At 38.2% G+C, this 26,393-nt stretch overlaps 1 protein-coding gene across 2 annotated transcripts; it reads right to left on the bottom strand.

The window, feature by feature from the left end:
- Window positions 1-1,229: 1,229 nt before the first annotated feature.
- On the bottom strand, window positions 1,230-24,561 carry TRAF6 (TNF receptor associated factor 6). 2 transcript variants are annotated; one of them, XM_037839312.1, is made up of 8 exons: window positions 24,335-24,561; window positions 19,368-19,485; window positions 18,596-18,913; window positions 14,469-14,619; window positions 13,399-13,557; window positions 11,907-11,978; window positions 9,844-9,921; window positions 1,230-7,946 (listed from the first exon to the last, which is right to left on the bottom strand). In XM_037839312.1, exons 3-8 carry the CDS (start codon window positions 18,889-18,891, stop codon window positions 7,077-7,079), a joined length of 1,626 nt encoding a protein of 541 aa, XP_037695240.1. In that variant the 5' UTR covers window positions 18,892-18,913; window positions 19,368-19,485; window positions 24,335-24,561; the 3' UTR covers window positions 1,230-7,076. The 2 variants fall into 2 exon arrangements, with proteins under 2 accessions (XP_037695240.1, XP_037695239.1); XM_037839311.1 differs by lacking the exon at window positions 19,368-19,485.
- Between the last annotated feature and the right edge of the window lie 1,832 nt (window positions 24,562-26,393).

Raw genomic sequence — 26,393 nt, 5'->3', positions numbered from 1 at the left:
ATCAAAGTGGCATTTCATGAAGCACTTACATGTCTTATCAGCTTTTAAACCCCACTTAGGGAAGTTGAGTCTACTTTAGAAAGATCAGGGGTTGGCCCACAGAAAGAGGCAGCCATTACTTAAAAACCCTTTCAGGGAATTTGCTAAGAAGGCAGGGACAGCCGCAGCCCTGGATGTGGGGAAAACAGAGGACTGTCTGTTATTGGGAATAAATTCATGCCATTATCTGATTTCATGCTGTTGCGGTTTGCTAAAGCTGCCATTATGCAAAATACCAGAAATTGATTGGTTTTTATAAAGGGGATTTATTAGGTTACTAATTTTCAGTGCTACAGCCATAAAAGTGTCCGAACTAAGGCATCAACAAGAGGATACCCTCACTGAAGAAAGGTTGATGGTGTCCAAAACATATCTGTCTGCTGGGAAGGCACCTGGCTGGCGTCTGCTGGTCCTTTGCTCCTGGGTTTTAATTTCAAAATCACTTTCTCCAGTATCTCTGGGCTTCTGCCTCTCTCAGCTTCCCTCTCTCAGCTTCTCTCTCTCTCAGCTCCTGTGCATCTTTGACTGTTCTCCCAGGGCGTTTCTCTCTAAGCATCTGGGGGTCTTTAGCTTCTCTGGGGCAAACTCTGGGCTTCATCTCTTAGCTTAGCGTCTCCAAACGTCTTTCTGTCTGCATCTCCAAGTGTCTGGGTCTGTGTCGGCCCCTCAGCTCTCTTAAGGACTGCAGTAAACTAATCAAGACCCCCCTTGAATAGGTGGGGTCACACCTCCATGGAAATAATCTAATCAAAAGGTCTCACTGACAGTTGGGTGGGTCACATCTCCAAGAAAACAACCTAATCAAAAGATCCTACCCATAATAAGTTTGCCCCCCCCCTCAAGATTGCATTAAAGAACATAGTCTTTCCTGGGATACATAATAGTGTCAAACCAGCACAATGCTTTCTTTTCACATGTGCCTGTTTTTCTCACTGGCCCTAAAGTGATTGTGGAAGGTTTCCTTGTCTTTGGGCCTAATTTTGTTGCGCAAAATGCAGTTTTAAAGGTCCCAGGTCAGGAACCACAGCCTAAATCAAGGACTAGAACGAATCCATGTTTACCAATATCCAAAGGAGCAAAATATTGTTTATTTCAAGTGAAAACTAGTGCCTGAAATTGTCCCTCCCTCCTCATAATGATACAGTGAGCTATACAGTCTCCAAAATAGAACACAGATAAAGCAAAAAAAATCAGAGCAATTTATTAAAAATCATTTATAATATTATGTGTATTTTAATATAGATTTTTCATTTTAATTATTTTTTTGTAAAGGTATTAGCGCAATACACAAGCTGATAAAGGAGTGTCAACAACAGCGGGGAGAGCATAGGCATGTCAGTCTGGCACTTGTTTTCTTCTAAATTACTATTCAATCAGGTGCCATTCAAGGAACACTGTTTTGGTCATACCCTTAAAATCACTACTAAGATGTGATCTAAAATAAAAACTCCAAGTGTCTTGGTGAAATAAATGTGAATCTACATTCATAACTTGGATTTAGAAGGAATAGCCCACATTTATCTACTAAATGGAGTACAAAGGCACTGCTTATTCACTCCTCCCTCAGCCAACCCTATGATTCAATTGTATTTACCTGATTGAGACCAAGGGAGGCTAAATGACCCCTGGGATCAGGGTTTGTTTCCACTGTGCTTGGCAATGGTGGGGGAGAGTGGAGTGTTGCAGGATCTGGAGGATTCCTTCCATCCCTCCGTCCAACACAACCTGCTCTTAAAACTGATCTCTGATTTTTAGTCTATGATTCAGTGCATCCCTGCCCCTGCCCCCGACTTTGCATTCACTCCTCCGAAAGCATGGGTTTTCAGAGACCAGATGGGTTAAGAAAATTGCTTACAAATTCTGTGTCACTAGTAAGCCCAAAGCATCAGCAGACTTTCTGATAAGACACTTCAACAATTGAATGTGCTTCAATTTTTTGAAAGTTGGATTTCATTCCATAGCTTGCCATACATTTATAGAATTATAAGAAGCCTTTTTGGATTCCTAAAATCTTTCTTAACAGACCCATTATTTAATAATTATTTAATAATATATAATTTCAAAGTCCAGGCCCCACTTTACTGGGAGATAAACAGATACAAAGACACAGAGAACTAATTTGTCCATGGTCAGTTAGGAGTAAAATCCAAGTCTCTTAGCTCCTAATTTAGTGGTTTATATGCTAAATTACACAGCCGCATCAACCCTCTGGGAACATAATCCTGGAACTTGTATAAGCCAAACAGGTCCAAAATTACATTCTCACAAAGAGAAATTAATTGGATAAAATCTATCAAGAGTAAAAATAACATTAGAATATTCTGCACAACTGATCAAGGACTTTAAAATAAATCTACTACAAAAAATACCCCCTTTTCAGGCAAAATAAATAAGATTAAAATTCAGCATAACAGATAAAAGTTTAAAACTAGCTTAAAGTCTTTACAATTCCAGTTACAGCACAAATGTCACAAGTTTCCACCAAAGAGTTTAAGACAACTTGACTAAAGCTGCTCAGTCACCTTCACAGTGATATTTTTCAAGAGAAACCAAAAATCTGAACAAGTCTCATTAAAAGTAACATCTAGTAAGCGAGGAAGCAAATGTAACAAAATATTATTTGTAGACTCTGGGTGGTGGGTGTTCACTGAAAAATCCTCTCAACTTCCCTGCACCCTTGATAAACTTCATAATAAAGTGCTGAAGGAAAAAAGCAAATGAAGTAACTAACATCTATGCCTTACACCTAAAACTTAACGTGTCCAACAACCTCCTGGACATTGGTCAGCTTTAACCATTGCTCTAGTAAATGTTCGTTATTAAATATTTGAGTGCTTACTGTGTGCCAGTACTTTGCTATATACAGGGGATTTGGTAGTGAACAGGACAGCATCCCTGCCCTCACAAAGCTTACATTCTCTTGGAGTTTTTATGCACTTCTGAGACCAGTGACTGCATTTCCTTTTGGGAATACAGGAATACATACACGCCCTTCTTTCCCCTATCTAACTCATCATGCTCACAGTTAGAATTGTATTCCTCACTGTCCTAGTCTGTGCACAAAGAAGCCTTAGCAACCCATGCATTCCTATGTCCTGGCTGCATCTAGGGCTCATTGGGTAGGTCTGCAGAATTCTGAACCTTTTCCTTTACCACACAACCTGCTTGGAAGAATGTTGGGGGTAAATGCAGTTAGTGGGCAGAGGCAAGGGAGGGCTATGAGAGTTTCTGCCTTTCAGAGGGAATGGCTCATAGGCAGCATTGCAACTGTGCCTCGGAGACTTTCCAAGAGCGGAACTGCCCTGCATTCAGAGGTGCCAATGTGTGAAGGCAGAGGAACACACCCCTCCTTTCCCCTTGTCCAGCTGTGAAAGCACTTTGTGAGAGAAAGGGAAGCAATGCAACTCCTACTCCACAAAAATGTCTTCCCCATTTAGAATTATTTTTCAGAATTTTATAATAACCCGAAGTTTCTGGGGAGGGGGGGTGGACTTAAAACATTATTAGCTGAAATTTAGTAAAACAACTACACATCTCCCTGCAAGTGTTTGTCTTTGACTAAAAGTGAAGGCTGCAGATCCATCCAATTTGAGCATTACAGTCTGCAGATCCACCCAATTTGATTTCATGTAACTTCCGGATACTGGGTAGTTGGAAGTGCTAACTCCACTCTATAGACACGATCATAGCAACTGTGAAACTAACTACATCTATCACATGAATCTGGGAATTTAAAAAAATATATTTCAAGGGAAAACCATAAATGACTATCTATTGTCCCTATCTTAGTTCTTAGTTGTATGGAACTAGGCATAACAAAAAAGACCTAATGGTATTTTATACAAAACAATGAGCAGAATTTAAGGTAAAGCAAGAAAAGAGTTAACAGCAACTGAATAAAAGTATTAAAAATCTTAAGTTAGAAAAGCCTCTCTATTAAAAATGTCTTCTGGCCACCTGAGATTTGAGGATTCCCTGGATAAAGGAACAACAAACAACTGCTTCTCTGTAAAAAGAATGTGCTCTAATTGCATGCATAATTCATAAGCATGCTTAGTTTATCTAGAGCTTCACAGGTATAAAAAAACAATAATGGAGAATATAATTTTATGTTTTCCACAAACATTAACTGCTAGAGAAAATCATACAACATCTCTATATTAGTCCATAATTAGTAAGGGGGAAAAACCCACTTCTCCTTCTATTTCACCTTTTTTCTACTATTCATTCCCCAAATAAAACTGTATCATTGTAAAACTGCCAAAGGATAGTAATAAGCTTGGTAGTCAACATCCTGACTTCTGTTTTTCAAATAGCAAAATGACATGCAGCAAGTTTCATCCAACATAAGATTGGACAACTCTGGGAAAAGAGGAAGTAAAATGTTTCAATTAGGCAATGTCCCGGAATGATGCCAAAATAACATAATAGAAGGCGACAAACAAACATAAATACATGGCCCTAGAACTTGCGGGTCACCTCAGTGAAACTAGCCCATTTCAGAATGGGGCTGTTTTGAAAAGTATACAAAGAAGCTGGCTTACCAAGTGAGACTTAAAAAGTCACTGCTTTTATTAAATGTTCATTTAATTATGAGCTGAAGTCTTAGTAAAGTATTCTATTCAGAAGGAGAGCTTGATCATTATTCAACTCTATATAGACAACGAATGATCAGAATAAAAGAACTGGCTTGTTTATTACAAGATGCCAAATGTTGGGGATTAAAAAACAATGCTCATTTCAATTAAGATGTGACCCAGTCGATGCACACCAATTCCAAGAATTAGTGTCAGCAAAGAATAAGCTAAAGCAATTTTCCATTGGCAAAATCTTTTAATAAGTATTGTCAATGTTTTACTAGATAGAACTTAATGTCTTAAAACAGAATTTTTAATTGTCTAGTCCAATTCCTTATATTACAGATGAGAAACCCGAAGCTAAAAGAAGTTACAAAGTTACGCAAAAAAACTTCTTGTTTGAATTAAAGACTCCTAAGTTAAAAGAAAAAAACAGAATATCATCAAGGCAGGAAATGACTCCTCTTAGTATCTAATGCACAGCCATGCTTTTAATAGAAATTTGGCCAGGAAGCTTTTAAATAGCATTTCCTTTTTTTGGAGGGTAGTGGTGGTGGGGCATTTGAATGTTTTGTGGCAACATTTAACTTTTTTCTCTGATAAAAGTACATGTTTGTCATGTAATAAAAGGATAACCACTATTACCAGTTTACTATATTTCCTTTTCATATGCAAATACAAAAATAACTACCATTTACTTTTAAAGTGGAACCCGACAATTATTTGATAGTAATTCATTGGAAAACAATCACAGGAAGAACAGCAGTACAGGTTTCCCTACCTAGAAGGTGGTGCTGCAATGGTTTTCAGGAGCTATTAGACAGTATAGTAGCTGAGGGACACAAACTGCCAGGAACTGAACAGCATCTCTGCCTGACCTTTACTTTCACTCTATAACTTAAAGCTGCCAGAGCAGGAGCCTAAATGTGCGAGGGGGTAGAGGAGTAAAGAGAAAATGTAAAGGGAAAGGTCAAGATGACATATGCCGAGTCTGCCTGGAACTTAAAACCAGACTTCTTTCCAGAACCAAGGTCTCTTGCTTTCTTGAAATTAAGGATAATCTTGAATACTGGTCAGGGGGCTCTGATTTGGACTCTGTGATGATGCAATATGGTCTTCCCATAATCAGACAACTTTAAACAATCTTGTGTAAACAGCATGGTGGGTGGTTCTCTTAAATTCTTCACCAAGGCTTGTAATAGTTGCGGGGATTCCTGAGAACTAGATCTCACTATATTTGATATCTACAGGCACTTAAATACACAATGGCACAAAAATCATCTCTCCCTATTAGGAACACTTGGCCACTTCAATACATTCCACAGGAACCTCTTCAGAAGTTGTTGGACCAAAGCTATCTATTCAACCTAAGTCATGATATAACCATTATGATTTTCAACCTCAATTTGGTGGCTTCTTAGATACCCCAACGATCTCCCAAGTATTAAGTTCTGTTTCAGGAAATCAATTTTCTTCTGTTTAATTGAACTAAACCAGAGGGTGTTCAAAGAGCTGAAAATTTCTGGTCCACACAGCTTCTGTCACCATCAGCAAGATGCCACATTGGTTGACTGGTTGAGTCATTTTTAACCTTTATATTGGTAATTGTGTAGTATGTGCTTTTACTTATCGTAACAGAGATCATATGAACAGTTTGCCCTGCAATTAACAGACAAAAAAGGGCACATAGCACAGCACTGAGCAGTTGGCATCCATTAGCATTACAGACTCTGGAAAAGATGCTACTGGTCTCAAGGAAATATGTAGGCAGGCAGAATGAAACAATAAGTATTATTTAATAGATGACACGTTCGTATTAATAAGTAAGGTTATATTTAGGGTTTAAACTAGTCCCTGAATATCCTTAATAACACTATGGGGGGGTGGTGGTGGTGGTGAATGAGAACTTAAGCTTTCCAAGGATTATGGTTCAAAGTCTTTGAAATTTATAGGAAGTCAAATAAAATGAGAACTTGACTCTAGTAATAACTCTTCTCTCTGGCACCAGCACAAAGTGGTAGTGATTCTCAAGTTTAATATATTATACACAATACTATAAAATTAAGACTGAAGTTTTAAGGAAAATCCTTACTCTGGGAGAAGGAAGGTTTGAGCTTCAGTACTCCAATTCTGAGCTTTGTGACAATACAATATGATGAACCAAAGGCCCATGAAAGTCCAACAAAGAGGTATACTAATTGACAAAATAGCTGTAACATTCCAAAGGCACTTCTGATGTAACCTTTCTGAAAACCACGGAGCATGTAGATTCCAAAGAAAAAGCTGTCTCTGACATTCGTAACAGGAAGAAGTGGTGAGTAACGACTCTAAAAACATTCACTGGTGAATATTACATCTTTCCCACTATTTTGTTGTTGTTATTTGTGCATTATTATTGAGAACAGGGCAAGGAAAGGCACTGCTTTCTTCATACAGTTTTTCTGGACAAGTGAGGGGAATCTATACCCCTGTATCGGTACTTCGTGGCTGAAAGCCCTCCCTCCGATGGCTACCCATGTCGAAGCGGGTAGAGACCTCACAGCGTACTAGTAAAGTATCATCCTTAATGAAGGTTCTTTGTCTTAGGGCTTCCAGATGCATAAAAGTCACATAGCCGAAACCTTTAGGGTTCCGTGGGATTGTGGGTCGCTGGAAGGCAAGCAGCTCTGGTTTGGCATCCATTATCTCTTCATGGTTTTGCCTCATAGGTGCTTCAGACTGATCAAGAATTGTAAGGCGTATGGTACCTTGGAAGGGCCAAGGGAGGTGGCTATCATAATCTCCTTGCATTGTGTGAACAAAGAGTGATATATAGTTTGCACAGCGCTGAGCAGTTGGTAACTGAAGGTGCAGGCGCATGCACAGTTTGTAACCAGGTTTGCCAGTGTAGAATCCAGGGCTATGAATGACAACAGGTCTCTCTTCTTCTTGAGATTTCAGGTGCATCCCAAAGTTGCCAATCTTCCAGATGTAAATCCCATTGCATTGCTGGGCTTCTATTTCAGCAACTTTGTCCTCAAGGGTTCGAATAGTTCGTTTGAGCTCACCTACATACATGCTCTGAGTTTCCATTTTAGCAGTGAGCTCCCGGATTTGGTGGTCTTGTCTTACAAGGCGACCCTCTAACTGCTGAATGGTTTCTTGGAAATTATGGACCTCTGGGTAACATCCAGAGGGAACCCGAGACAGAGAGGCAGAATCATATGGAAGCATATCACGTTGTAGTACGGGAGTCAAAGCCAGGTTTAGATTCTGAAGAGCCTGGGCCAACATTCTCATGTGAGATTGGGTATTCTCCTGCAGATGGCGTGCCAAGTGATTCCTCTGCATCTAAAAACCAAGCACAAGCCTTAGGTTGGGAAGAGATAATGTCAGGACTAGGAGAGGGACCTAATCAGGCCAAATAAGTTTCTAAAACAGTATCACCACTTGCCTCAATCCCCTACACCCTTCTTTTGCCCCCTAGTGAGCTTCTCAATCCATTGAGATGAACTTGTCTCTTAATTAACCGAAGAACTGAAGCTATCTGATGAATACCCTGTTTTCACATAGATAAACCTCTCCCCACATACAAAGGTATCCATATATATGCCCATCCTCCGCTTCTGACTTAAAGATGACTTTCCTCTTGTCCAAATTAATGCCTCAGTCCTCTAAATGGTACCCACCCCTTTTCAATACCTCACAGATTTGCTCAGTTATCTCCTTTCTCCTTTATCTTTGAACATTCTTTCCACCTAAACTTTTCTTTCATAGTATAATTACTAGTCTTTCTCATTAAAAAAAAAAAAAAAAGGCAAACCCATTGATCCTGAGTCTCCCAGTAGTAAATACCATCTTCTCCCTCTTCCTTTTTTTAATCAGGTCTCTCTGAACTGTCCCCAATTCTTAATTTATTATTGAAATCTATTGCAAATTGGAATCTTTCCTGCCTCCATATTCTAAGATCATCAATAATACTCTAATTGTTATATGAAAAGCAGTCATGATATAGCAATTTTTATTACAAAAATAATTCATGTATTATGGAAAAACAGAAAATACAGGTGATTAAAAGGAAAATAAGGTACCCATTATTTCACTTAACTACCATTACCATTCTGATACATTTTTTCAAGTCTTTTTCCTATGCACACACACACAATACATAATTTTCCAAAAAGGTAATCATACTCAATACCATTTTGGTTTTTATTTTTTAAAATTATTAAATACAGGCTTATTATAAAAGTCAGATAAGAAAAAGATAATGGAAAAAGTAAAACATAATCAAATCTTCCAGATAGAATGATCTAAATAATGACTTTGACATTTGACAATGATCTTCAAGACTCATCATGAGTCTTGAAACCAATTTTGGATACAACACCTTCTCCTTGCCTGGTTCATCTGTTTCTAACAGAGTTTGCTCATGGCTCCTTTCCTTGGTTTGCTCTTCTTTCCTGTATATACTCACTTTGTGTGATTTCAATCAAGCTTTGATGATCATCATGAACTTAATGACTTCCACAAATCGATTATTTTGAGTCCCAATTTCTCTTTGGATCTTAAGACTACATATACAACATATGTCAGCCATCTCTACCTGTATGTTTCACAGCTGCAGCTGGGTAAGCTCACACCTGCAACTCAACACCATTCAAATAGAGCTCGTTTTTCACCACCACTTCCAACTAGTTCTTCTTCTAGTGTATTCCTGCTTTCTGCTGAAATGGCCCTTCCATCTATCTAGTGATCCAGATCAGAAATCAAGAGTCATTCTATACTCTTCTGTCTCCTTCACTCACCATATTCATTTAGTCACAAAGTCAACAGACATTTCCTCCTAAAGATGTACTGATCCCCAGATCTCTATTTTCACTATCACCACTACAACTCATGCTCTCCTCATTTTGGTCCTTGGTATCCCAACAAGCTCAGTCTCAGACTCCAAATCTTCCTCACTGCTACCAAGGTGAAAAATATAAAACCACTTGTAGTTTCCAAAATCACCACGCTCTCTCATGCCTCTGTTTGTCTTCTTGGACAACTCTATTTCCATCTGTCAAGATTTAGCCCAAATGTCACATCAAGTCTGCCTGCCTACTAACTGTGCATTTGCTTTTGTTCTATTGATTTATCACACTGTTTTATAAGCATTTACATTCTCGCTGGTATTCTCCACTACAGTACATAACTGCATATTCTTGCTCTATCTTCAAGAATTAAGAGGAAAAAAAAGCCTTACCTTTTCATGGCAACCAAAGGTGCTGAATGTGCATGGAATTGGGGCTGTAGGGCAGTCTAGATCATAATGATTAGGCATCTGAAAACCAAAACAAAGACTGAAAAATGTTTCTCCCTGTATATCATGTTCTTGTTTGAGGAGATCACATTGAAAATGAAGATTTATATTTCAACTAAGTTACTGTACAAGCACATGTATCATCTATAGCTGTGTCTGAGCTACAAAGGAAAGAGTAGAGTAGCTGTGACAGGGCCTGCAAAGACTAAAAAATTTCCTTTCAAAAGTCATGGAGAAAGAAACTTCAGCATCTCATACCATTCCTCCCCAAATAACTCCAAAGCATCCTCTAGTGGCATTTTAGGGAAAAAGCACCCTCTGAGGACAACTACAACTGCAAACTCAAGTGGGACTCTCACTGTGGTCTAGGCCATTTAACAGGGATGAGGCAACTGCTTACAATGAAATCACTGACTGCACCTAATACTTCCCTCACGACCGCATTTCATAGGCCTTACCTGGGCAAGTTTTGGTTACACTAAGGAGACTCAGATATTAAAACAAGCCTGAAGCACATTAATAAAACTTTTAAAAAGACAAGTCTTAGCCTTTGATTTGGGGACTCTACGACACATTATTTAAGGTGAGATCCATTACACAGGATCATATTCTTTGAAATTGGTGCCAAATTCCCTTTAGAAATTTAGTTTGGGCAATCATCATGGAAATAACGAGCATAAACAACCTTAGAGACCATTAAATTCAATTCCCTTATTTCCCAGGAAGAAACTGGATAATCTGGAAGAGGGATCTGCAAAAACTTTTGTGAAGGGTCAGATAAACAGCCTTGTGAGTCAGTGTCTGTTTCAAGTACTCAACTCTAACACTGTGGTAGTGCAAAAGCAGCCATAAATAAACTCATGGGCATGGCTATGTCCCAATAAAACTTTCTTACAAAACCAGGCAGCAGACTGGATTTGCTGACCTCTGATCTACAATGTCAACCCTCTTGCCAGAAATCATAAAGCAAGTTAGTGGCACAGCCAGGACCAAAATGTAGAGACTTCTGATACTTAGCCTACATTTTTTTTTCCTACTCTAAGTCTTATTTTTTGCTGGATTTAAAATGTGCTGCACGGTTTCCTTTAAATATTAAAACAGAGCAAAAAGGAAAACCAGGAAGGTAGAATTTCACAAGGAAAAAGAAGTTTAACTTCTTCACATTAAGACTTTATCTGTTGGGGTAAACAAACAAACAAAAAAACCTAAGGGAGTCTGACAGATGGAAAAGTTTAGTCAAGTGACAGGTTTTGCTTGCTTCTACTTATGTAGAAGTAAGATAATCAATAATGATCTCTGGGTTTGTAGATTTCATGGGCATATAAATACTTAGTGACTAATATTGATATTGTGTAGGTGAACTCCCTAAATGTCAGATGACAGCAATCAGATGAAATTTTCCTTTCTCTACTAATAATCCAAATGGATAGTCTGCTATTATAACGACTACTCTGATGATGCCTCATCAATGGCCTATGGGACAACTGAACAGAGAAAGCTGCAAATCTTAGAACTCTCAAAACACCCCCACATATCCCAGGGACTACTAGAAAATAACACTGTGCTACTGAATAGACTTGCTTTCTTCTATTCCATTGTTCCCTCTTACTCTTTCAGCTAGTCTCCGGACACCTAAGATTCTCGTTTCACAGTATGGTAACACTTATTTCCTAAAGTTTTTTCTTTCTTTAAGTGGGACCCTTACTTTAGATTATTTTTATCTTATAATTACCTGGTTTTGTTGGGAACTTACATGACTATACATAAACTTACGTATTATGTTAATAGATTAGGAATTTTAAGTATTTAAAAAGGGCTTTATGCTTTATTCTTTCTTAAAGTATTTATTAATTATATTAACTTTTATCAAAAATTCCCACACAATTCTAACATGTCTTAAACCTAAATTCATTTTACTTGATTGATTTAAATTTTCAATTTAACAACTCTCTCACTTCTTTAAGCTATTTATGGAAATATTAATTCATGAAAGAGAATCATTATACCTGTTCTCGGATGAGTATGGTATTACAGTATTCACAGATGACATTTGCCAAAGGACAGCTCTGGTCGTGGATCTAAATTTTATTAAAGAAATATAAGAGAAGTATGAGAAAATCTGAAAAAGTGAAGCCCATTTTTACAAAAGTAATTTTTCACTATAAATAAAGAATATGATTTGTGTAAAGCAAAAATGTTAGAATACTATATATATATTTTTTTCCTTTGTAGTGCAGTAATGAGGTTTATCCAGCCTTGCAGCTTTTTAAAGACTATGGTAGTATGCAAAAGAGAATCTTTTAAATCACTTCCTTTTCAGCTGAGGCAGAGCATTTGTGACTAGTGTGGACATCATTTGCCAATACTACAATTCTCCAAAGGCATTCTTCTTCCAGAAATCTCCAGCAGCTGGATGATGATTTAATTAAAACTCTTGTCGGGAGGTTGAAGAACAGAAGCATTATTTGGGTGTAAGGCTTTGGTACCAAGGTTCTCATATGACCCGGAAGTTGAGCCTGGTTTTCTAGGACACAGTGACTTTAATTTACTTGATGTGTTAAGAAATAATCAACCTTCCAGGTCAAGACTATTTAATTAACTGAAGTTCAGGAAGGAAATGCCAATTTGCTCTAATTATGACTCAGACTTCTCTACATCTTGAGTAAGAGAGCTGACTTTTTAAAAAATATTTCATCATGTTAATGAGTATAATATACTTAATCTCATAGTAGGGAAAATTAATAACAAATTTATAAGAAATAAAGTTTAAGGAAGTGTCTAAATATTGGTTATGAAAGAATATAAATCATATGTAGGTTTATTAAAAATGTTAATAAAGAAGACATAGGATGGGATTCAGGAACTAGGATCTCAGAGGGGCTTTGCCACTGACTATATTAATATAAAATTATTTAGCCTTTTTTTACTCAGTTTCTGAATGGAAAAACTAGTCTCTCATCATGATGCTGTAAGGCTCCACGAAGTTTCTTTTATAAAAATAAACTTTTTAATTGAAGTATAACATACAAAAAGAAAAGGGCACACATTATGTATGTATAGCTTGATGAATTATCACAAAGTGAAAATACTTTATGCTCTGTATGAGTTTTAATGACCACTCTCATTTTCAAAATAATTCTGTAATAATCTTAATACAGGAATCATGTCTCCCATCCAAGACCACTCATTAAAAAATCACACAGCAAAGTAGATTAGCATGTCTTTCCTGGTAGCTTTTGTTACTTGCAGACCTACAACAAGTAGGCGGTAGTATAAATAAAAGTTTTCTAAGAAAGATATACAAATATAAATCCTGCACTAATATGCTAAAATAATTTAATAAACTTTTTCTGCTTCTTAAAAATCAATTTTCCCCAAATTGATAATGTGTAGTCTTGGAGTTGGAATAACATTCTCATCTACCGCTAATCCCCTCAAAATTTTTTAGAAGAAAAATTTTAAAAGTAGTGGAATTAACAAATCCAAGTCAGTACATGCCTCTTTATCTTCAAATGCCATTGATATAGCACAGTTCACACAAGAAACCTGTCTCCTTGGACACTCCTTGAGAATGTGAATGTTAAGATGGCATTTTTGGAAGGGATGTTGACATTGGGGACAATCCATAAGAGCAAACTCACAATGTGCTTGATGTTCCTATAACAAGGAAAAAAATAACCAATTAGTGTTTGCCAATACTGAAAAAGTCTTCAAAATATAATCTCTTCTAAGAATACACTTTTCTCTTTTAAAGAATTGGTAATGAACCCACTTTTGTCAACTATACACCACAGAGCCATTCACAATATAAGAGCCATAATTAATTCTTTCAGATCATGGTTGTGATTTGAAAGTTTACACCAAGAATGAAAATTCTCAAGTTCATGCATCCAATTAGGGAATAGAACTGGAAAGAAGCTGGATTTCCTGATTCTCAAATTAGTACTGTCTCAAAAGAGCCACTCCTCATAAGGAGCTAATTCAAGAGGGCAAATGGCAAATCTGTCTTAAACACATAAATTCAAATAGAACATTAACAATATTTAATTCCTAACTAACAATCACCAAGCTAAGAATTGACTTATTTAATTTAAAGACAAATTATTTTATTATCTTATTGCTTTGGGTAATCTCAAGCTTCAGGACTCCATTTAGTTAATAAGACACACAGCTGAAACACAGAAAAAAAAGTATGATGACGGCTACATGGGACTTGTTGCTTATTTCAAAATGAGAAATGAATCTATGAGATTAAAATGTAGCATTTATATTTTAAATATTCTTGCTCAGTTTTACTGCAGATAATGCTCACCCCAAAAAATTGCAGCTGAATATTGGTTTCTTTTTTATCATCACTGGGGCAAAGCCAAAATAGATGAAATAAGAAAATTTTGATTTCTACTTATATTTATCCTCAAAAATCAAAGAGCTGGTATTCATTCAGCAAGCATTTATTAACCAGTTATTATATGCTATGCCCTGTCAGTACACAGAGGGGCACAGGAAAGGGCCTTTCTCTAGGATCTGTCTTGCATATATTCTTATGGCTAAAAAATTAGCTTTAATACCTCTAGATGCCTTAGTTCCATCTTGTGCAAGCAGCCTTCATTTGGACACTTCACCGTCAGAGAAAGAATCTCTCGTTTTGCAAAATTGTCAGGAAAAAGTTGATTTTCCAGCAGTATTTCATTATCAACAGGGCATTTATGACCTGCATCCCTAAAAGAAACAGACATGGAAGAAACTTGAAGACATCATGTTAAGTGAAATAAGCCAGACACAGAAGGACAAACATTGTATGATCTCACTATATGAAATAACTAGAACATGTGAATTCATAGAGACAGAAAGAAGATTACAGGGTACTAGGGCTGGGGGTGGGGAATGAGGAATGAATGCTTAATTGGGTACACAGTCTCTGTTTGGGGTGATGGAAAAGTTTTGGTAATGGATGATGGTGATGGAAACACAACACTGTGAATGTAATCAACACCACTGAATTGTAAACTTGAAAGTGGTTAAAATGGAAAATGTTATGTTGTATATATGCTAATGCAATTACAGACAAATAAATAAAAGCCCATGACTCCAGTTTAACCATTAGAAAAACATAAGACAAATTCCAATAGAGGGGCATTTCATGAAATATCTAACCCATACCACCCATGGTCATCAAACACAAAGAAAGTACGAGAAACTGTCACAGTCTAGAGGTGCCTAAGGAGACATAACAACTAAATCCCACCCTAGATGGGATCCTGGAACAGAAAAAGGACATGAGGCAGAAACTAAGGAGTTTAGTTCATGATGATGTACCAAGATTGGTTCATTAACTGTGACTAATGTAAGATTTTAATAATAGCAGACACCAGGTTTGGCGTGTATGAGAACACTTTGTACTATTTTCTCAGTATTTCTAAAAATCTAAAACTGTTCTAAAAATAATCTATTAAAGAAAAGAAATAAATAAGATAGGTACATTTAGTAGATTTAAGCAAACATTTACATTAGAAAATCCAAACGATTTCAAGTCACAACATATAAATTCTCCATTTATTATCTCCTATGGAAGAATAATTTAACACATTATATTGAATAACATCACCAAAATAAACTGTGTATAAAAGAAATGAGTTCAACCAGTATCATATTGGTTACCTACTGAAAGCTATGGGATTTTTAGGTTGTAGAACAGATTCCAACCAAACAATCTGAAAATTAATTGAATAAAACCATAATCTGATTGGCAGATTATAAAATGAAGTGAAGTTAAGGATGGGAATTTTTGCTGTCTGGTTGGCCTCTGTTGTCAATAGCTATATAATATATTTGTGAGATGAAACTACATATGCTGGTCACAACATTAGTAACATGTCTACAGTGTACTGGTCAGACACAAGTAAAAATTTAACCAATTAGCAGTACCCCCAGGAGGCTACATGTAAGATTTTCTCTGGAACAGTCACTACAACACTCTGGCTCATGGGCAACAAAAGAGGTTTCCTTTACTTGTATGTCTAAGGCATTACATCATAGAGAGTTAAAAGACCTTGATGCCCGGTTTTTCAGGGATTTATTCCACCTTAGGATAGGAAAAACCATCCTTAGGAAGCATGGGTGTCTGTCATTCCCCTCCATCTTTAAAAAATGTCTCAATCTTCACTCACAATGTGGCAGGTCAGGCAGGCTGCAGCATTAATCATTCATCCAAACATTTACTGGGTACTTCCTATGTGTGAGCCAACAGTGCTAGTGGATGTGGCAGGTAAAAAGATGATTGAAAAATGGGCTCTGCCCTCAGTGCCTTTTAACTCATAAAGGTAAGAGACACAGTCAATCTTTGTGGGACCTCCCTCAGACTGCATATGTTATTTGTACACTGTCAAACATTTTCTGAGAAATATAGAAAATGATAAATTTACTGAAATAATTAACCAAAACTTAAGTAATGCAAAAGAGAAAATAAGAAAAGCCTTCAAAGCAAACTGAAAACCATTATCCACAGCATTAATAATCACTCCCAAAGAAAATGAAATTGCGTTGAGTTGAATTAATTTTGATTTCCTGAATGACCATAACTGATGAGAAATTCGACCATAGCTCCTTTAAGAACATTAGAGTGGTCATTTCTAGCTTAGAGGGAAAGAGAAAAAAAAAAAAAAAAAAAAGCCTTAGACTTCCTTTGTGGGTTTTACTTCCTTTTCAGACCATTGTCTCACTAATTTCATGAATATCTTGCTATTAAAATACTTTGAAGATTAGCTACCTTCCTTGGCATGGATGATACTTGATAAAAATATTGTACATCTCTACATACAGGAAAACCAAAGATCTAAATATGGTACTATGTTGACCTAAAGACAACATAAATAAAATCTGTTGTAGAATCTACAACCTAAAAATCCTATAGCTTTCAATAGGTAACCAAACATTCCCAAACCAGTGGTTCTCAACCAGGGCTGATTTTGTCCCCCCACTACCCCGTGTTCCTCACAACAAAGAATTATCCAAACCAAAATGTCAATAGCGCCAAGACTGGGAAAACCCACACTTAACAAATCTTGCCAAATCACCATTGAGTAACACATTTTCTCCCAAAACTGAAACAAGAGACATGCTCCCCTGTAATTTAATTTAAAATAAGCCATGCCCTAAGCATGGATGGATATAATGGATATAATTACTCTAAATTCAGATTTTATAGAAAAGTTGATGTAAAAGCTTATAGACAGAAACTAAGTGGAGAATACTGAACAGCCAAAGATGGACTTAACCTATTTAAGAATGATTTCATTGATGTAATTAGATGCTTATCTATTAAAGAACATAAAATTCCCCCACTTCTTCCACTTTTTGTCCAGTATAGAACTTCCTAGTAACCTAAAAATATTCCCACCTACCTTTGAACTATAGTAACAATCTGTATCTTAGGAAATGAATTTAACCGTTGGTGGAAATCCCAAGTACCTTCTTTCTGTTACAACGACCATAAACTGCTGAGCACCTACTGTATGTGAGGAAGTGTTCCTGGCACTTGGGAAATATCAGGGAATAAAACAGACCTAAACCTCTACTTTCAAGAAGCTTATCTTCAGTGGGGAGAGAAGAAAATAAAAACGTAAATTATATCATGTTTTAGAAAGCAAAAAGTGCTAAGGAAAAAAGAAAAGTAGAGCTTGGTAAGGGAGACCAGGAGTGCTGGGGGAGGTAGGGTCAGGCATGTTATAATATGAATAGGGTGAGCCTGAGTTCCTATGAGGAGATGAGATTTGAACCACCCTTGAGGGTGCTAAGGCTGTTAGCTAAGCAGTTAGCGGAGACAACAGTGTTCCCAGCAAGAAAACAGAGAAGGCCAAAGACCCAAGATAGGAATGTGTGTGGCATGTTCAAGGAACAGCAAGGAGTGAACGGAGTGGAAGGAGGGACAGTAGTAGAGAGGAGGCCGGAAAACTAATGAGGCACCACTCATGCAGGACTTTACAAGGACTTTGGCTTTTATTCCCAGATGACTGGCTGCAGTGTTTTGAGCAAGGTAACATGATCTTATCTATTTTACCAGGTTCACTCTGGCTGCTCTACTGAGGACAGGAAGGTGAGAGCAGAAGCAGGCAGGCCCATTGGAAGATTAATACCATAGTCCAGGTGAGAGCTGATGGTGGTTCAGAACAGGTGGAAGGATTGGGAGCAATGAGAAGGGATCAGAGTTTTGATATATTATGAAGGTAGAGCCACCAATTAATATTTTATTTTAAAAAAATAGTGGTTATTTTACTTTTGCCCATAAGCATCAGGTGACAGAATTTAAGGTGGTTAAAATCAGAATAACTGATCACTTACAGAGTCAGCATTCTTTATATGATTGAGATTATATCTAGTAGCACCATCATTTAAGGTACATTTATTTTATATTATTTTCTTAGAGCACAGAGAATTCACCCCCTAATCAGTACTAAAACCAATTTAAGTAGAAGTTTTTATTTACTTATTTATTTGAAGGTCGGGGGAAAGGAGGAGACAGAAGTCACCTTTCATACTACATGGAAGTGGAATAAAAATCTAAATTTCCCAATGTTCTGTCCAATGTTCCTTCTTCCTGAGCAGCCTTTAAAAAGACTACTCTTGAGAATGTTCTGTGTTCTATATCATAATGTTTCCTATGTTTGTTATAGGGCACCGCTTTCTAATATTCATGTACCTTATTGATTTGATGATGCAGGCTTTGCAGAACCTATGGCCACATGGTGTTTGCACTGCTTCCCGTAATGCCATCAAGCAGATGGGACATTCATACTTGCTCTCCAGGGGTGGGTCAAACTCCACATCATATCCCTGGATCTCTTCCATAAAGGAGCTGGAGAGGTTCCCTGTGCTGGCAGTTCCACTCACACTGTTATCTTTGGCTGTGGCACTACAGGAGCTGGCCATGGCAGCACAACACTCACTTTCTGGCTGGCTGGATCCACAGCTGTTTTCACAGTTTAGCAGACTCATAGTAACTTGATTAGCAATTGCCCTGTAGAAATAGCAAGGAAAAAAAGCCTTAACATGCATACATTCACATATGTGTGTATGTGTGTGTGTGTGTGTGTGTGTGTGTGTGTATCTTATCTATACCATTGCTCTTTTATTAATGGATATATATATATATATATATATATAAGCTGTGTTAATGTTACGTACATAAAAATGTTAGCTATTTGAGCTCTACTTCATGACTTCTATTTTATAATAAGTTAATTGATTCCCTCTTTCAATAAATATATCCCATCCTCTATTGCAAAGCACTTGGAAAACAAAAAGAAGCCTGGGTCCCTTAAGGAGTTTATGATTTAGTAGAAAGATAGAATGTAAGGTTTTTAAAAAAAAGCACCTCAATTTAATACTTTAGTATCTCATATTTATCTGTTTACATGTCTGTTTTGTGACTGGAGTCAGGCATTTGTCATTTTCATATCCTTAGTACCTACCACAAGATCTTTCACATAATATGTGTTCATTAAGCATCTGCTGAAGTATTTATTCATATTGCTGAAGTTCCTTCAAGTGTCCTGAGTCGAAGAGCAGAACATGACAAGCAGGACAGTGCTAGAAAGAGCAGTGGACAAGGAATCATGTGATCACTGCTACCATTATATGCGCGTTTTGGGACAAGTTACTTAACCATTTGGATTTCAGTTTCTTCTCCTAGACCTAAAATTCCTACGTATACTTCCAAACATTTAGAGTGGGGATTTCTATCATGTGGAAGGAATGAAATTAAAAAAGTGTATTTTTATGTTCTTCTGCCTTTCAGTCAGGTCAAGTGACTATGTTTCATTATTAATGACTGGAAAAACAAGTGAGGTTTTGCCTATGGAAAACTACTGCTTTCATGGGTAGGTGGGATGCCTTCAAATTCTAAACCATTATGGTATTTAATGTCTGAAAGCAATTCACAGCCCATGTACCCAGTCTCTATTTTAGATAATACCATTAGGAAAATTCCTAATATGTGCCAGACATAGTTAACAAAATGGTAGCCAATTATCCTTCTACTGGTTTCCTTTTTACATAAAAGGCCTTACTGCCACTTTGCCAAATACAGAATTAACATAAAAGTCCTCAAACTTTTTACCACTATAGATACCTTTTCATTCTCCTCCTAAAGATTTCATCTGAGTATCATTTATTGAGCATTGTTCTGGCTGAAAAGGTGGTACTGTGAGGCTATGAACTGAATGATCTAGGTTTGACTCCCTTTTCCATCACTTTGTGTGACCTGGGCAACTTATACAACATTCCTGTGCTTCAATTTCCTCATCTGTAAAATGGGGTAAGAGAATCCACCTCACAGTTCCTGAGACAATTAAATGTGCTGATATGTACAAAGCAGAACAGTGCCTGCAGTAAGAATGAGTTGTTATTATATACAGTTTACATATTATTTAATAGTCTTACTGCCCCATTTTACTGAAGTGGAAACTGTGGAGCTTAAAAAAGGTAATGTAACTTGCCAGGATTACTTGAGTAATAAATAATAGAGCTAGGACCAGACCCCAACTCTACCTGGCCCAGGAGCCTGGGCACTTTGTACCAATTACATCTGCCTCTGTGTTTTGATGGATTTCTCTATTAAGCTGCATTTAAAATTTATTTCCCTTTATTTTTATTATACTAGACAAAGGAGCTGACCACAGCTTCTATAAAACTCGAGTTGTCCAGCATTATTATGCTATGTTGATAGAATTTCAAAGACTCAGCAAAGAAATTCGGCATTTTGTTTTACTTGTTTAGTTTTGCTAATTTTTGAAAAGGTAAACAGCACCGATAGTCTTGTTATTGCTAATGTGGACAACTAGGGATGGCTCATTAGGATGAGAGGAAGGAAGATAGTGGCAAACAGCAGAAGTAGTCATTACATCTGCTCCTTAAGATGGAGTACAAGGCCATTATACCTCCAAATCAGGGGACAGATAACACTGTTTTGCTATACTAGGGTTTATATCCTTTCTTATTTTTCTTCACATAAACATTTTTATGTCCCTTACTTCCTTTGTAAATATCCTACAATTGTTGGGTCAAAGGGTATGTACCTGTATAGTAGTTAATTTGGCCTCCAAAAAGAGGCCTGGCCTTTGTCCCAGCTCCTGGGGGTAGGGGATGGCTAACCTCTAAATTTCTGGAATTTCCTCACAGGAGTGTCTTTTGCTATTATTCATGGTGGGCCCCAGACCACAACTGATAGTTTATGCTAATGAGATTGTGGGCACAGCCATAGTCCTGGGGTGGGGGTGCTGGCCACATTAGAAAGACCAGTCATGTGATTAGGGGGTTGGGGTTGAGAGCCACTGTCACATCTGCCAAACTTTCCAGGAAGGCGAGGAGACGCTGGAGATTGAGGTCCACCGCGTGGGTATTGAGTCCATCAAGCGTGCCTACACAATGAGACCTCAATAAAAAACTGGGGGCACTGAAGCTCCAGTGAGCCTTCCTGACATTGATGTGGGGAGGGTAACATATACTGAGGACCCTCCCAGACCTCACCTGTGTATCTTTTCTTACTTGTAACCTTTTCACTATAATCATAAGTATAACACTTTCCTGAGTTCTTTGAGTTTGTTCTAGTGAATTATCAAACTATAGAGGGTGGTAGAAACCCCTGAATTTATAGCCAGTTGGTCAGAAGCAAAGGTGGCCCTGGGGATCCCCGAATTGCAACTGGTATCTGAAGGGCAATCTCATAGAGGATTGCTGTTAACCTGCAGTCTGACCTAACTCTTGGTAGATAACTGAATTGTATTGTAGTTAATGTCAGAAGTTACTGCAGTACCTTTTTTAAGATTTTTGATAGCTAATTGGTGGTTATCCAGTATGTACCAAAGGCTTTCTAATTTCCACTTGCACAGAGTATTAATGACTCCATTTTGTATATCTTTGACAACATTAGGTATATTTATCTTTTAAATCTTTGACCATTTAACTTTTTAAATGAAACCACTTTAGAGAAATTAATAATTGTTTGTACAACAAAGATTAAAGTGCTAGAGAGAAGACATGCCCAAATGCCCAGTATAAAATTCAATTTATTGCATATTCTATATATGGCCTTCTTTCAGTCCAATTCAAAAGACTTAAAAGTTTATCTTTAGATTTAGAGACCTTTTATAGCAAATGTGTTCCTCAGAAAACCTGTCTAATCAGTCACAATTCTTTAAAAGGGATTCCACCATAGGGATGCGGTTTAAAGACACAAAAGTGAGCATACTTAATCAAGAAGACTTCAAATTACACATTACTTTTTGTGTTTTAAGAAGTAATGCAGAAGCTTTATATCCTTCAAATAAACTGTTTCAGTCACTCTCTAAGTCTACAATATACATAACCTCATGTAACTATACCGCAAAGGGAAAATTAAGCTAAAAATCATTATTTTGAGTGTCATTCGATATTTTATTTTTTCTCTTTGGCAAGTTAAAATATTATTTCCCTTTACTTTTAGGGAGCATGATCTTTAAGTGAGACTGTTTTCCTAACTTAGCTACAATGAAAAGCTATTTTAATTAAGAGAAGAGCCAAAAGTAAGTGTTTTGAGTCAGCTACAGAAGTGAATAGATGATGATCAGGCATCTTGGCAGAAAATATTATGCTCTATCAGTATTCTTTTTAACTTCACACTGTGCCACAGGGACGTGAGATATAACAAAAGTAGGTCTAGGACACAGCTTTGGTTTCACATAAGCTAAAATAAATAAGAGAGTTGTGTTTCCTTACCAATAAAATGAAGATTTGTTAAGGCCTCTTTTCTCTTCTATGTGGCTTTCTACATGTATTAGTAGAAGGGATGGAACAGTGTTTAAATCATTCCTTACATTGTAGGCTAAGAATTTCATGATTACGATTGTTCTTTTGCAATTGTGAATCCAGTATGACAAGAACTGCCTTAATTATTGTGGGATGTAACCATCACCAAACTTATTTTGACTGCAAAATGAATATTAAAAATAGCCTCATCATAAATCATGGCTTAAATTCACCCATTTGTATCTGGGTATATTTTATAATCCAAAGAGTGTGCTGTTGGACGTCATGGCGGTGGAGGGAGTAGGGCAATGCACAAAAACTTGCTTGTCTAAGATCAACAGATATTAATGAGAGAAATGTGCCAAGCCAAGGAAATCAACAAGTCATATCTTGAAATAGTCCATTTTAAGTCAACTGAAATTCGCACATAGCTAAACACATAGCTCATATAAAGTAATATGATGTAAAACAAAATACTGAGACATAAACTTCAATTTGCTACTAGCTTTAGAAACAAAAACTATTTACCAACTTTGTAAAACCTATTCCTAAGATGCAAAGATCTGCAAATGTGCTGCAATGGCCAAGAGTTGCTGCAGAATATTCAATTGTTGTGCCTTAATTTTGAATCCAAATTCAAGGAGTGAAAGCTTCCCTTCCTAGATATCTGTTCTCTCCCAGGAGGCAAGGATTTGAACTTCTTTCCAAGTGATCCAAGCGGCCAAAAATTTATCAGCCCCACATATCTAAACTCTTCACAGAAAAGACCTCAAAGTTGCAATTCTGAAATGCTGCTATGTATACAGTGAATGCCGGTTGAAATTGATGGGATCCTCGCGCCTGTCACATGGGTAGCAAGTGCTGAAACGCATTCCTTCCTTGGGTCACAAAAGAGGCTATGCTGTCCTTACTACACCTCCCGCGACCCCACCTCGAAAACAGAAAACCCCTTCTACCTTCCCTTAGCAGCCACAGGAGAATGAAGTAAAATGCAAGTGACCTTGCTGACGAGGTCCAAACTAGCATTTCTCTTACAAGTTTTTCCCGTTTCCATACTTGTGTAGCGAGACACTTGGTATCTGCTTTCCCGAGAAACAAAAGAAACATGCAAATAATATACGTCCAAGCTGTTAATACTTTTAGGTGCTTTTCTGTTCACATTCAAGACAGTCCTAACTGGAGTTCCCCTATAGCCAAATACTAGGAACAGCGTTATCAACCCAACGGCTGGAACAATCGCTAGAACTCGACTGCAGAGGCGGGGGAGGAAAGATTCGTGTCACCAAAACCTTTTTTTTTTTAACTTGCTGCCGGGGACCTCTACCTAGTTCAGTAGGGAATCCAAAAATAGCTTTCCCATGACAAGGATAGAGAGAGTCGTGCGAACTAAAAAGGGATATTTTCTTTTTTAAACTGGTGACAGCTCCGAGGGACAGGAAAATCCAGGAGGCAATTTCCTTTCCTGGAAAAGAGAAAACGGAGGGTGAGGGGGAAGGCAAGGCCGAGGAAGTGGGGCGTGGGGTTCCCGCCCTTGAGCGTTGCGAGCTCGGAAGGCGGTGGTCGCCGCGGGCAAGGGGAGAAGGCACAAGGAGCAGCGCTCCTAACCTGTGGGAAGCGAGGAGGTGGCTGCCGGGGGCGTCCCATGGAGACTCACCGCTTACGTCCGCTGGGCCGACGAAACAGAGGAGGGCAGGGCTCCTCCCGGCCACCCGACTCCTCTCCGAGGAAGCGGGAGAGGACTGGCAGCACGCTCCGAGCCGAGGCAGCCGGGACGCCAATCTCCTTGCACCAAGGACGCCGCCGCTGCCTCCGCGGGCCGCCGGGAGCCGGAGCCCGAGCCCGAGCTCGGGCAGCGGCCGTCCCACCTTCCGCCTTCTCTGCTTGCTGGGACAGGCGAGGGCGGGGAGCCGGCGGGCGAGAGCACAGAGCAGCTGAGCCGGGAGTGGGCGCCCCCTGGCGGCGGACCTCCACGGCCGCGAGCGCTACGGCGCAGGCGCGGGACAGGCCCAGTTGTCAACACCAAGCACACCGACGAGGCCTCTCTCCGGTCCGGATTTCCCACCTAGGAATTCCCTACACTGCAACCCTAAACTGGAATGGTGGGTGGAGAGGGTTGAATTACGTTAAGAACGATGGCGTTGAGAAGATCAGTCCCTGAATAACTGATCTGGTTAGCAGTAGCGACAGCAGTAACCATCAACCGTGTCCTTACAAAGTCTACGTATCCAATTGGACTGGATCATTAAACCTTTGGGACTCTTTAATCCCTCCCCACTCTCATTCTCTTTGCCAAGGAAGTTTCTGGAGAGGTAGAACCCTCTGTTAGCACCTGGCTCTTCCCCCTTATCCAGTATGAAGAAGTCAGCTAATGCATTGAACATTTCTTTGAAATCACTGCCAAGGACACCAGCCCTTTCTCTGTCACTGTCATGGGAAAACTATTTTGAATTCCCTGTTTAACTGGAAGTCTAAGGATTGTAACAGGCATTTTGCAGGAGGTGTGCAGAAGATTTTCACCACTTCTGCAAATTCGGCTCACCTTTTACCCTTTATAGGAGATATTACTGGGTGGTGATTAAGTTTTTATGTCCTGAAACTGGAGTACTTAATGAGCTGTCTGATTTAGGTAACTTATTTAATCTCTATTTGCTTCAATTTTTTCATCAGTAAAATAGAGATACTGATAATACCTACCTCATAGTGTTATTGGAAGGGTGATATAATTGAATACATGTAAATAAGTAATTTAAGACTATCTCAACCATAGTATGTGCTCAATAAATACTAACTGCTGTATTTCCTGCTTTCTGGCAGCCAAAATTCATAAAAATGCTTATCTTTTTAAGGTAAGAAGCAGTCACTGATTCTCAGGCTCTATCTGCCCCTCTTTTTTTTTTTTTAAGTATTTTGAAATATTTGAGACATAAGAGATATGAAGAATTATACAAGCATATGTGTGTTCACCATCCAACATAAGAAATAAAACATTGTCAGTAGAATTGTCTGTGTATTGCTCCCCAGTAGCCTCCTCATTACAAGAATAAATCCCTTATGGGAGGGAAAAGAGATCATTATATGAAATTGAAAAAAGGAGGAAAAGAAAAGTAAGGCAGTCAGACTCCTTTCCACTTGCTAGTGTGAGATCTGGGCAAGTGATATAAGCTCCATGAGCTTCAGTTTCCCAGATGGTAGAAAAAAAAAAAAAAAAAAAAAAGGAGATAATATCTACTATATAGGAGTGTTGTCAGAATCAACTGAGGAAAAAATGTATGTGAGCTATCCCAGCATGGGACTTTCTGTGTTTGTTGTTTTTCTCTTTTCTCTACCTAGTGTTCATGTCTTAGAGGGCCTTCTCCTACCTCTGCAATCCTAACTGTTTTTCACCACCTCATATATGACGGAGAGTTCTAGTGCTTTCCCATACCCTGGGCACACAGGAGATGTACACTTCCCTGTTGCCTTGCAGTCAGGCAGGGCCACATAACTAGTTCAGGCCATGGGTTCTGGGAGAAGGGATGTAGGGTCATTTTTACAGAAAAGCATTTGATTTTCATTGCAAGACCCTCTTTTCTGTGTGGCAATCAAGGAGGCCATGGGGCATCTATAAGAGGATAGGTGACTAAGTTGTTGTATGGAGAGCAGTTGCCTTGGAAAGTCAGCCCACCAGCATTGGACTTTATATGATCAGGAAACAAATCCCTGTTGTTTTAAGC

The sequence above is a fragment of the Choloepus didactylus genome, chromosome 6 (genome assembly GCF_015220235.1).
Source record: "Choloepus didactylus isolate mChoDid1 chromosome 6, mChoDid1.pri, whole genome shotgun sequence".
Taxonomy (NCBI): domain Eukaryota; kingdom Metazoa; phylum Chordata; class Mammalia; order Pilosa; family Megalonychidae; genus Choloepus; species Choloepus didactylus.
Note: the sequence above shows the minus strand (reverse complement) of the source record. Positions and strands in the feature narration are given on the sequence as shown.